Source organism: Dermacentor andersoni, chromosome 3 (genome assembly GCF_023375885.2).
Source record: "Dermacentor andersoni chromosome 3, qqDerAnde1_hic_scaffold, whole genome shotgun sequence".
Lineage (NCBI taxonomy): Eukaryota > Metazoa > Arthropoda > Arachnida > Ixodida > Ixodidae > Dermacentor > Dermacentor andersoni.
Window position 1 is genome coordinate 41,023,307 of NC_092816.1, and position 12,894 is coordinate 41,036,200.

The window sequence follows — 12,894 nt, forward strand, 5'->3', positions numbered from 1 at the left end:
AATGCACGGGAGAGGCACACACGCGCGCTTTCAAGGCACGTCTCCTATTCTTCTTTGTAATCGAATTTCACGGCGCGAAGCGGTGAGTAGAGAATTTTATGCGCTCTCACTTTGAGCGTTTTTCCTTCTCCTCAAATTATGCACGCGTTCGAGGTCCGAGCTCTCTTGCGTCCTTCCCGGAGGACGACTTTTCGTCGGCGCTTTTGTTCCGTTTTGCGACAAAGCGGACGAGAGTGAGTGCGTCGTTGTTTTGACACGAACGTGGCGCCCGCTCCGTGAGGTCAATGAGCCTGTCCTCCTGGCGTCGTCTTCGAATGCGTCCAAATGCGCTCGAATGCGTTCTCGGACGCTTTTAACGGTCCACCAAAGGGTAAAAAATAATTCGAGCCCTGTTTGTAAATTACCGTTTCACAGTACAAAAAAATAAAGCGTGGGGGTGGGGGGAATCTTACCGTGCAAAGCGGGGCGATCTCGCCTTGAACTTCCCGGTCGTGTCGTACAGATCACTGTGACGTCATTAATTTCGTCAAACGTCTATTCGGGCCAGGTTCATTTTTTTTGTCGGTAGAGGTGGGCTACGTTGTATCCTATGTAAGAGACCCGATGACCAAACTTCGATAACCTTTACTGATCTACAAAGGCCCGAATACAAAAAAAAAAAAGAAAGAAGAAACTACTTTTAAATTAGTGTACCGGCGCAAAATTACTTTCACTTGCACTTTCTTTTCCGATAATCAAACTATTACAGCAGAATTAACGAAAATAGAGTGTTAGAACAATGCGTTGTCATCGTAAACTGATTCAGAGTTTTCATTTAGCGTCCTTTTAAACCACTTCACAAGTTTGTCACGCACTTTAAGGTCCCAACCCCCAGACAAAGCCCACTGCGACTAACAACGGCAAGCGATGTTCAGAAAGAGGAAACAGTGTGCTTCGTATATACTGGTCGCGACACTCCGAAAACTTATGCTGTCAGACTGCAAGAAAGTTCGCAGTGATTCGCGCATGAAGTGTGTTGGGGGGAATTATACCACAAGCTGTCTGTGTAGTCCGTATGATTTCTATGCGCACATTAATGGCCTCCCTACTTAATCTGATTATTTTTTCATTATTTATCAGCGAAAGAAACGATCTGTATTGATGCAAAGCGGTCGGTAACGTGTCCACAGATAGCCTTTAAAAAACTGCCAAAAGCTGTCTCAGTTTATCTTTACGAGAGCACGTCTGGTGCGATCATTGGACGAGGACGCGGGATGATTCCTTGCGTGTCGGCAAACCATTTCTGAAGCTTATAGTGCAAATCCAAGCGAGGTCGCCGACGCTTTAACGACGAAGATAATAAATAAACTGCATTTGTTTAATCGTGCATCGTCGTCATGACGAGAGACACGAAACACAGCAGGGGCCTTCGCGACTTCGGCCGGTTTCGGAATGCATCAGCTCTAGAAACGTTTTGCCAACGTGCCCCATGGTGATCCGCTCTGTCGGCTACCGTGCGTCTATAGTGAATCACAAATTAAGTAGGCTTCGATGCCACTCAACGTGTTTACACAACAAGAGTACGTAATCTGTCACTGACACGACGTATACGCGTCTGTTGATCGTTTCTTTTCTTTTTTCTTCACCTCCCGTGACCCCCTGCACGTTTCCTGGCAGACATCGACGAGTGCCAAGACCCCAACGCGTGCGGCCTGCACGCCCAGTGCCACAACGTGCCCGGCAGCTACAAGTGCGTCTGCCCCGACGGATTTACCGGGGACCCCACGATCGAGTGTCACGGTGGGTACTCACACATTGCCGTATACGACGCGTGTACCCCGGTGCTGCACCGTATACTCTACGGGCGAGCATGTGACGCGTGTGACGCGTATGACGCAAACATACGCGTCATATACGCGTCCCTTTATGTGACGCGTATGTTTCTTTACGCACATGTGCAGGCATTCATTGGTGTTGGAAGGAAAGGTTTTTTTTTTTCTTTCGTTCTGGTTTTGGTTTCGTTCCACTGAAAAAAATGTTGCGTTCCGTATCTGCTCCGAAACGAAGAAACAAAAAAAGACCCGACGATAAGTAACGGTTCATAACAGTTTTGGGTCGCACGAAAAAAATATTCGAAGCAAGGTAAAGATAAAAACGTAGTATTTATTTTTGTCAATAAGTGAGTTATGAATTCTGAGATCATGCACAGTGCCTTGAGTCAAGGCACCAAGCGGAATCTCAGAAGCAGCAGGTCGGTCATTGAGTGTACTCGCCGAAATCCGAGACCGCCGTTCCGATAGAGCCAACTTAAACGAACATTAAACGAACGATCAAACTTCGTTAAGAAATCGTTGTACCCGTAGAAAACGAAACGATAAGCTCTTCAATGCGCAAGCTCTGGGTTTTGTTACGATGTCGATCTGCTGGGGCACCGAGCGGCAGGATTAAATTACTGGAGCTACAGAGGCTAGAAGGTTAAAACCTTGTAGACTCTATAGTGGAGCGCTCGACCGGCTATCACTCGCATTATCCCTGTCTGAGATACGCGCTTATGCGGACCCTTGAGATACGCGCTAGTTCTGACGTTGCCTGAAGTCGGTTGTCGTTGCCTCACTTCCTTGGACCGAAAACAGATAAAAATATTTCGGTTTCACTCCGAAACAAAATAATAAATAACGTTTCGGTTACGTTTTAGTTCCGGTCAAAAATATCGTTTTTTTTTCGTTCCGTTCTAGCACACTGCACGCTTCTGTCGCCACGCGCAGTTTCAGAGGCAATTGAAAGCACAAGACTCGAAATCCGCGAGCCTTATCGACTGCTTCGCACAAGCTCGCGGAAGGAAACGCCAATGGGACTCGCTGATTTCAATTATCCTCGGTTCTAATGCTTGTTGAAAGCGTGCGCGTGAATGAGGGTGTGTGAGAAATTCGAAGCCCCCTTTAAAAAAAAATTAAATTATGGGGTTTTACGTGCCAAAACCACTTTCTGATTATGAGGCACGCCGTAGTGGAGGACTCCGGAAATTTTGACCACCTGGGGTTCTTTAACGTGCACCTAAATCTAAGTACCACGGGTGTTTTCGCATTTCGCCCCCATTGAAATGCGGCCACCGTGGCCGGGATTCGATCCCGCGACCTCGTGCTCAGCAGCCCAACACCATAGCCACTCAGCAACCACGGCGGGTCGAAGCCCTCTTAGCTGCGCCTTTTAACAGTGGTGAACGTGAAACGCAAATCGATAGAACATTTTGCTTATTAAAGCCTGCACGGTGCATTTGCTTTAATGTGCGATAGCTGGGATACCTGGAGATCGCTGACAGAGTCCTTCGTCCTGGAGTGCTATGCCGGTAATCGTCAAATTCCGCCATATTGTCGAATTGTGCAATGGCGGCACTTCGGGCCAATCAGGGAGGGTGTAGCAGCCCTCCGGGCCAATCAGCGCTCACAATATGGCGGAATTTGACAATGTCCAGGAGAGTATCCTCGCAAGGGTGGCTAGAATTCTTGTCACCCTATCCCCGCAGTCGACATAATGATGATGATGATGATGATGATGATGATGATGATGATGATGATGATGATAATTCATGGCCACAGACGTCGACGAGTGCCGAAACGACCCGTGCGGTGCCAACTCGGTGTGCCACAACCTGCCGGGCGGCTTCGAATGCGAGTGCCGGCCGGGATACAAGCCGCTGCCCGGCCGCGCCCACCACGGCTGCGTGGACGTGGACGAGTGCCTGGACCCGCACTTCCCGTGCGGCGCGCGGGCCACGTGCGTCAACGCGCCCGGCAGCTTCTACTGCCAGTGTCCGCCCGGCTTCACCGGAAACCCCAAGATCGCCTGCCAGGGTGAGTTAAGCCGCCCCGGTCCAGCTCCTTTTATAGTGAGTTGACTTGGAAAGAAAAGTATACACCGGCACATCTTTTTCGAAGTTGTAGAAACTCTTTACACCACTAGCTTCCGGCACGTATAAGCAGAAGGCACTTAGCAAGTGTCATCATCATCATAAAACTTTTACAAGTAGAAAATGTCGTGTCAGTGCTTCTTTAAAGATCACAAACATTTATGAGATCATAAACGCACTCTTCGCTGAGGTTTCATTGTCCGTCGGTTTGTTTGTCAGCAGAAATGATATTGAACAGACGAAAATACTTCTCCCGCAAGCGCGGTTTGAACTCGCGCCCTTCCCTCTCGCGAGTCGAATCCCCGGTGAGGTTTTTGAATAAATGCGATGCACGAACTCCATTTTCCAGCTGGTTCGTTTCGTTACGTTCACGCAGGCACGCAGCGACCACCGCATACAACGCGGGGCGAGCCCTGTCGTAGCAGACGGAAGCGCACGACGCGTTCACGCTTGGTAGCAGACGACGCGGTCGCGTGTGTACATCGTAGCAGACGTATACGCGGTGTCCCGCCGCGTTGCCTCCCAGCTCGAGCGGCTCAAGGCCTGTTGTACTGCGTGCGGCGAAGATGGCGTTCCGCTAACAATGGGAACGAAGCGCATAACGAACCTCGCCAATCGGGAAAGCGAAGAGAGGACAAAGAAAGCGCACGCGCGTAGGAATTCCCTCCCGCGTTAATTGGAGCCGGCGACCGCGAGACGAGGCGACACCCGAGAAGCTGAAAGCGAAAGCGCGTGTGAAGTTGCCGCCATTGTTCCGTCGCGCCTCCATCTGCCAAGCAATGGCCAAGCACGCGTCACGAGAGCCGAGCCGCGTCGGTCTCTCTAGCGGCGGATGCGCGCGTGATGCAAACTGTTTTCTCTCGCTCAATTTCTAATCATTTTCTTATTTTTGTTCTTGTTGTTGTTGTTCTTCGAGGACACCGTATGTAAAAGAGAACGAGAAGCGATGTACGAAGAGATGCGAAACACGTCAGAATGAGAAGGAACGTCGAACCACTATCCGATGGTGGTGCATAATACGCTATTACAGAGTTCGCTTGTGCTGAAGGTGTGGTGCGGTGTGTCTTAATGAAGTAGATGGGTTGTTGAACAAAGCACGTGTGACTTGACTTGCTTCGCGTGTTATCTTACCGAGTTTAGTCACCTGCGTGTTGTGTAGCCGTGTTATTTACGTAAGGAAAATCGTTTCTCCTGTGCGCAATTTCATCTATAGTTTAGTATCTCAGTAGCGGCTCGTGATTTTTTCCTTGGCTAACCTTATTTACCACACTTAGACCTAAATTTCTTCGCTTTAAGGATCCCACGCGCACCTTAACGAAGAAGAAAAAAGAAAACACGGCGTCTAAACTGACAACTCACTTCTTTCATTCCCCCCCCCCCTTTTTTTTTTTTCTCATACCATGTCTGTGAAGCTTTGAAAGAACAAAAAAAAAATTATGCAACTTTCGGTTCTGAAACCACAAATTATTTTACCTTACGTTATATCCGCCTTACTTAGGCTGCTAGTCAAGCATCATTACTACTTACCAATCTTATCATACTTTGCACACATCTTTTGCCGCTCCTTGGGTTATACCTTACCTTAACGTAACCCTTGCCTTAGCTGTGTATCGAATTTACTTAGATTAACTGTTTCTTAACTGAAGTGACAAATTGTTGGGGAAAAAAAGGAAAAGAAAGAAAGAAACTCTCGAATCTATAAGCAGGCTTCCAGATAAGCACTCTTTAACCAGGGGCGTCGCGCACACGATTCGGGAGCCGCTGTATGTGCTGAAGCCCTGGCTTCGTTTCCTGACATGCAGACATCAACGAGTGCCCGCACGCGTGCGGTGCCAACACGGACTGCACCAACACGGAGGGCAGCTACTTCTGTCGCTGCAAGCTGGGATACATCGGCGAGGCACAACTGTCGGCTGGATGCCACGGTGAGGAAGACGCGCCGCTGCACCCACTGCTCTACGTATGGACACGCAAGCGCGTTCGCACATGCACGTTGATAAGGAATGTAAATCTTTTGAAGCCCTTTACCTCAGGAAGCCGGCTGCAAAAGAGTCGTGCGACGCGCGTGGTGGACAAACTTCGTTACAGCCCCGTGTAGCGGAATTTTTACTTATCTACATAGACACAATCGTAGCACGAAGTTTCACAGCGTTAGCGCTTTAACCAGCGTGGACGGATCCCGCGACATTCGGGAACTCAAATCAGTATACCGTTATTTGCATGGGAGACTTCCCTCTGTCGATCCGCACCTAAAGCCCCACTTCTGATATTTTTCAAGCATACTTTTAGAAGTTTATCCTTCCGGTATACAAAGCTTGCCGTATGTGACTGCCTTCTACGATTGGCAATTCCTGCGGCGGTCGTCTCCTTATCACGCTTATCGCTATACCGTGAATGACGCACGTCCAAACGCCACCCAATCAGGAAATGCTCTCGCGTAAAATAAATTTTGTGGATACTAACCTTGGTCTATCGACTATACGACACCGGCAGTATCGATGCGTTTCTTTTGGGAAACGGTTTGGCCAGGTCTACTGTGTGCGTGTTCGCCATGCGCGCCGGGAGCCGAATCCACCATGATTTTTGTTCGCAAGTGCCGTCGGCAGCGTTCGATAATTACATATCCATCGTGTGATTGGCTAGCATCTGATCTTACGAACAATTCGAGTGTAAGAGCATTTTTCTTTTACATACAGGCCCAGGCTACCAAAAATCGAAACTTTACACGCTGCCCTTTTGTGTTGGCATGGAAATTAATTGACGCGCATATTACTCGCGCCTACGCTAACAAGAGCCATCTTAAATAATATTCCGGCTTAGAAGATGCGAAAATAGATAACTCTATAAACACCGCCACCTCAACCTTTTTCTTCCCTACCCTGCGATGCAGACCTGGACGAGTGCTCCAGGCCAACCGCGTGCGGCCTGAACGCGGTCTGCCTGAACGACGTGGGCTCGTACCACTGCGCCTGCAAGGAGGGCTACTCTGGGGACCCAAGGATTCAGTGCCTCGGTATGTGCGCGTCACGTTCCGCTCTTTCGGAATCGCCGGAACCAACCGCGTGCTCAAATGTGCTTCGCCCTTTTTTTTTCTGTACTCCCTCACCCGAACTCAGACGTGGACGAGTGCGCCCAGAATCCCTGCGCCATCGGAAGCCTGTGCTACAACAGTCCCGGGAGCTACCGATGCGAGTGCCCCAAAGGTTACACCGGCAACGCCTACCAGTCGTGCGAGAGGGGTGAGAGACACTATAGCTTCTCCCGTGCTCTGTGTTACGCTAATCTCGTAGTATTAGCACTTTATTCTGATGGGAAGTGTACGCAGAAAAGTATGTGCAATGCAATGATTTGTGTTGTTGCCATGTCATAGCGCTTCTCGTGACATGTCATTTACGCCTGGCGGCTCAGTGAGCTGTGTGTCCAGCTGGAGAGCCTGTACTTCTGGCCGGCTAGAAAGAAACGCAAATCCTCTCTTTTTTTACATATTCTTTATATATTTCCTATTTTGAATAACGCGTTCTGGTACTCGTGCCGTTAAGTACATATCCACAGTCCTTCACTGGAATACCAGCTCCACGGGAATAGTTCAGAAACGATACCGTTTCTGTTGCCGCAGTTCTTCGCAGCGGGAACAGGCGTAGCACCGGAACGCGACGCTGTTGCGTTTGTTACTCTAGCCACTTCAAACTATACGACACAAGCTTCACTTAATTGTTTACATGTTTCTCACTTCTTCGTTCGCGTCTCACACTTGCGTGACCTTCCGCAGATATCGTTGGCGTGGAGTGCACGACGTACCACGACTGCACGGACAACGCCGAGTGCGTCAACAACTTCTGCCAGTGCAAAAAGGGATACCAGGTGTCGCCCAACCAGAAGGAGTGCATCGGTGAGCAGACGTCCGCTGCGCGAGCTTTGTTAGCATTACGTGGCACAACGTGCCGCTTGGTACTACGTGGTATTGTCGCCTGGTACCGTACCGTACTGACTACTAGACGCCGGGTGTGCGCGGGCAGTCGCCCCGGCCCACAGGCATGGCTCAACGGCGCAGCTCATAACGCGTCGCGCTGTGTTCAGGTGTTGGTATGACGGGTACTTCCGTGTCGTTATCGTTCGCCAAATGTTTCTTCGCCGTCGGACGCAGTTGAAACAGGCGAAGCCCACCTACAGAAGACGAGATTCTGCTTTTGGGGTTTAGCGCTAACAAGTAGCAAGAAAATATCTGAATTTCGTTCCTAAAGTTTTTACAGCATATATACATACCGTGTGGCTCCTTCACATTCTATTTCCACCGTGTACTGTTTATGTGAACTTAAGACGTGTTTTAACGATCAAGTGCTGGCTAGGACTTTCGGAGTGCGCAAAAGAAATTCGGCATTTAATCTCAATAACGACAAGTAAAAAAGAAAAAAAATACGTACGCGACGCTATTATAAAAAGTAACGTTTTTGTGCTCTGCCGTCGATTTTCACATTTATGTTTAGCTGCTTACAACTTTTTACCGTCTCAGCTAGAGGTTACCGGCAAGCTGGTTTCACTGCAATATGACTAATGCTGCAGCGAAGCTCGCAATCAATGAGGCGGGTCGTTGGAGGATAGAGCTGTTCGAAACGGGGGCCTCGAAGATGAGGAGCACGGAACAGACAGCGATGCGTCACCCGTTCACGGGGCTTGATTTTGCTTCTTTGAAATCCGGGATACGTACTTTTCGGGCGCGCTCGACGGAGTCACCTGACAACGTGTCGCGCGTTCGCGTCATTGAATGATGTTGAGACTGACCTCATTACTATCACGTCAATTCTTTGTCTCTCGATTATTATTTCAGATCGAAACGAGTGCCTGTCCCGCGGTACTTGCGGTCGCAACGCGGCGTGCGTTAACACCGAGGGTGGATTCCTGTGTCAGTGCAAGCCCGGATACGAGAAGATACACGCATCGCCGCAGAGCCGCTGCCGAGGTACGTGTGGCGCAGGCTGGTTTTTACGATCGACCGCAAACGTTTACGGACCGCGGAATCTCGGGAAAACGTTGAATTTTCCGAGCAGCACGTGGCAGTAGTCAGTAGAACCGTACGTCACAGCGTTGATCGCATATTACGTAGGGGAGGCTGGAAATGCGAATATACCAGGCTGTGTTGTGAGGCTGCGGTGACGTTCGGCTTTCTGTCCGATCCCGTGGTCCGTAAACATTTAGTGGTCGACTTCACATACCGCCAAACACGCGCCTTTGCAAAGCAGGAACCTCTTTGACGGTGCTTTGTAAGAACGCTCAGTTCCGCTTTATTTTTGCCTTGAACTGTACGTGGAATATTTCGGTGAGCGGTCGCTAAATGATGCAGTTTTGCTTATTACTTTGCTCATCTGAAGTTTTGTTGCGCTTATCATTTCCTGTTATCTTTCTTTTTCAGGTTTGACAATAACTTTTAAAGGTATCATTTACTAATATGTATGAGGCAATGTTAACGACACTATCGGTGATTTTTCGGTGCGACAGGTTCTTGCTTTCCTGTTGAAGTGACAACGCAGGATTGGAGAAAGCGAGAGCTTAAGTTTTGGCTGACCCTCGAAGAAGTGGGATGCGTTAGGATAACACTCTGTTTCAGCCACGCCGAAAGCGACGTTTACTTTCAAACTGCTTGCCTCCGGCCTCACGAGTAATCCGTTTACTAGTTGCGGGCTATAGTACGGCGTTTGTAAACTACAACGGCGCGCTGTTCTTATGCGATAGTTAGAAAAAAATTCACTCCATCGAACAGCCAACAAAAGAAAGAAATCGGTCGGCAACTTTGTCTGAGATATTCACCTTATTGATTGACCAATTAGGTCTTTCCACTGACGCAGATCAGCTGACAAGCAGACCATATAAGTACACTCTAAAACAAAATTATGCCCTTTGGATTGTATCTTGCCGCACAACAATAAACGTCACCTCTTTTGTCCGCATTTTCTCTCTTCAACGCTGCGAGCCGGGTACTTCCCTGTAACGAACGGCATGCGCGTTATCAGCACGACATAGCATTCCCGACAGGAAAGTAGCGGGCGCGGAGTTCTCAAGAAAGGAAACGCAAGCAAGGCAGATGACGATTATTGTTGTGTGGCAGATATACACCCAAAAGGGTGTACTTTTGTCCAACAGTGTAGTGCCAGAGTCATTTAATACTTGTTGTAATATCCGTACGTTTAGTCTATACGTGCCCCTTTTTCCTCGAAAGACGTGGAAAGGTCTGCCCTGACGCGGTGTGGTGTTTAACTAGCCAACCGGAGGCGTCGCAGCGGCAACGCACTTCTAAATGCTCATTCACTTTGCGCGCATGCACGCAGATGTCAACGAGTGTGTGACCAACCCGTGCGGCAAGAACGCCAAGTGTGCCAACACGGACGGCAGCTACCGCTGCTACTGCCCCGAACACCTCATCGGCAACCCCAAGGAGGCGTGCGTCTGTGAGTGTGCATCTTTCGCTAGTTGCGCGCAGTATACCCCGAGAGTAAGCCTATGAAAACAAAAAAATTAACCGCGCTGCAGTCTAACTTGTTTGGCGGATTCTCAAGCGGAAAGTAAACAGAATGTGTCCTCACGGTGCCCTGAAGCACGATCGTAGCGCTGGTGGGCTCAAGCGAGAGCCGCAGAATGCGTTTTATCAGTGAAATCGCCGCGTCAACGCAATGAGAATCTCATAGGTGCATGTTATGTACATTAACTATTCAGGCTCTTTGCATATACCCGTTCAAAGGAACAAGTGATCATAAAGTCGTGAATAGCATGCGAAGTGTCATATATTATCCATTTCCGTGCTCAGCCATGTATACGAGGCGTACAATCAACAAACTATACATTTGCACTGTAGATTTTTTCTTTTTTTAGGCTGCGATTTGTTCGAAACTAACTGCAGTAATTAGGTGACACCTCGCTCTGTAAAAACAGAAGACGGTGTGGGTGCGTCGTGGTGGATAATGCGATTCGAACTGGAGTCGGCCGCCTCATTGCGAGGGAATGGCATGTTATCGCATACTTATATCTCATTTCGTGAGAGCATTTGTTTACAAGTGCGTTCTTTAGATTCAGTTGTTGTCCAATCGCGTGGCCTCCGCGGTGTAGAACATGCCAGAGTTTATCTTTAGAAGCAGCTGCTCAAACTTGCTCGGATTAGTAATGTGCTAGATTCACTAAATGTTTATCTTGACGTCAATTACTTTTTTTTGTATCAGTTATATGTCACGAGCACGCGACTCTTACAGAGGACGCGTAAAAGAAAAGAAACTTATGAACGGAAGCAAATGCCCCTCGGCATAGCGTGCCTGGCTGTGCGCGTGTGTTCAAACACGAGAGAGAAGTCGGGATAGACCTTTCTTGACGCCTACCTCCTTCTTTGCAGCGCCCTGCGACATGGTAGAGTGCGGCCGCCACGCCACCTGCCAGGCCAACGGCAAGGAGGCTGCCTGCGTCTGCGAAGTCGGCTTCACCTTCAACCCGTCCAACATCCGCGCCGGATGCATAGGTGAGCCCGCGGATGAACCGCTTGCAGTTGCAATATAGGCCCTCCCGAGATGTGCCTTAATTTCGCAGCTATGGAAGACGAAGTGCACGAAAGACCGCACGAACCGTAACGGGAGACCTGTCCAGTAGTAAGCAGGGTTGTAGAGGTTTGTAGAGGTTTGATGGGATGTAGAGGTTTGTGATTGCGGTTGCTTAGCAACCGCTGCACAGTCTGGCTAGAGCGTCTGCGGAAAGAAGAGAGGAGGGTGCGATGGCGGGTGGATATGTCTAGGTAACCATTGCTCCACTTATTCACTTCCTTACAAATTTCAGCAGATGGATGAACATTGGCTAATCTACGACCGTACCATCAAGATCTCCCTGGTCGTCGCCATGATGTCTTCTAGACTGTTTCTAAGCACACGCTATACTTCCGAGAGGAGGCGCTCTCTGCCTACAATGTCTTCCTCTACTGGTCTATACAGCTTGTTGTCTAGATTGTTTGCATAGGGGTGGGCGTGGGAGGGGAGTGAATGCGAACTTACGGAAACACCTCAGCGGGGCATTCGAGCACGCTCGGCGTACACTCGACTGAGTCCTGCGTCGTCCCTTTCCGCCACGCAGACGTGGACGAGTGCAGCGTTCATCAGGGCCCTTCGGGTCTGTGCGGCCAAGGCGCGCTGTGCAGCAACACCCCGGGCAGCTACCGGTGCTCGTGCCCGCCGGGATTCACGGGCGACCCGTTCCGCTTCTGCGAGGACGTCAACGAGTGCGACAGGCTGCTCGGGCCCAGCGGGCTCTGCGGGCAGGGCGCGCTGTGCGCGAACACCCTGGGAAGCTTCACCTGCTCCTGCCCTCCGGGTTACTCCGGCAACGGACGCGTGCGCTGTCACGGTCAGTGCGCATGCGCGGATGTACACGTCGCGACGTTCTAGATGCTAAAGCATTTATTTCTCTTGTTGTGCCCCCAGTCTTGGCGCACGTACGCAACATTTCCTTGAGGTTTCTTTTGGAGGCCAAGTGGCGAGAAAGCCCTCCGAAAAAATGAGAGCGTGTATAGAACCCCTCTCAGCGCATGAACCTGACACCTATTGTCTGGAAGCCTATAGTGTTTTGAAAATAACAGCGCGCTATGACTGAAATTAAATCTTGCGGAATTCCTTTGTTGCTTCTAAGGGGCGTTTTCGCTGCGACGACATTGAATACCGAACAGGGCCCTTAAATGCCTATGTTTCTCGTGGTTGATGGTCAGTTTTATTGCAGTGTACGACGGCTAGCTGGAAATATTTTTTTTCGTTATTATTATTATTATTATTACTTCTTTCTTTCTTCTTTTTTTTTAACGGAAATTCCTCGTACACTGGGCAAGCGAGCTCTGCAAGCGAGCTTCTCCACAAAGCGATGCGGGATTTCGCTCTGCGGTGAAGCTTACTCGCAAAATCTCTCATTGTTTTGTTTTTTCGTAAGACAACATTATCGCGATTGTTTCAGCTGCAGAGCGCACCAGCAAATAATTTTGAGCATTGTTTTCTATT

At 49.4% G+C, this 12,894-nt stretch overlaps 1 protein-coding gene across 1 annotated transcript in view; it reads left to right on the forward strand.

The window, feature by feature from the left end:
- LOC126517357 (uncharacterized) overlaps positions 1–12,894 on the forward strand; it is a 232,036-nt gene that overhangs the window by 131,520 nt on the left and 87,622 nt on the right. The window contains exons 6-15 of the mRNA XM_072286816.1: positions 1,657–1,779; positions 3,576–3,830; positions 5,689–5,811; positions 6,777–6,899; positions 7,003–7,125; positions 7,656–7,775; positions 8,712–8,843; positions 10,207–10,326; positions 11,259–11,381; positions 11,984–12,253. Of these exons, the coding sequence (XP_072142917.1) occupies positions 1,657–1,779; positions 3,576–3,830; positions 5,689–5,811; positions 6,777–6,899; positions 7,003–7,125; positions 7,656–7,775; positions 8,712–8,843; positions 10,207–10,326; positions 11,259–11,381; positions 11,984–12,253 (1,512 nt within the window). The remainder of the gene's footprint in view (positions 1–1,656; positions 1,780–3,575; positions 3,831–5,688; positions 5,812–6,776; positions 6,900–7,002; positions 7,126–7,655; positions 7,776–8,711; positions 8,844–10,206; positions 10,327–11,258; positions 11,382–11,983; positions 12,254–12,894) is intronic.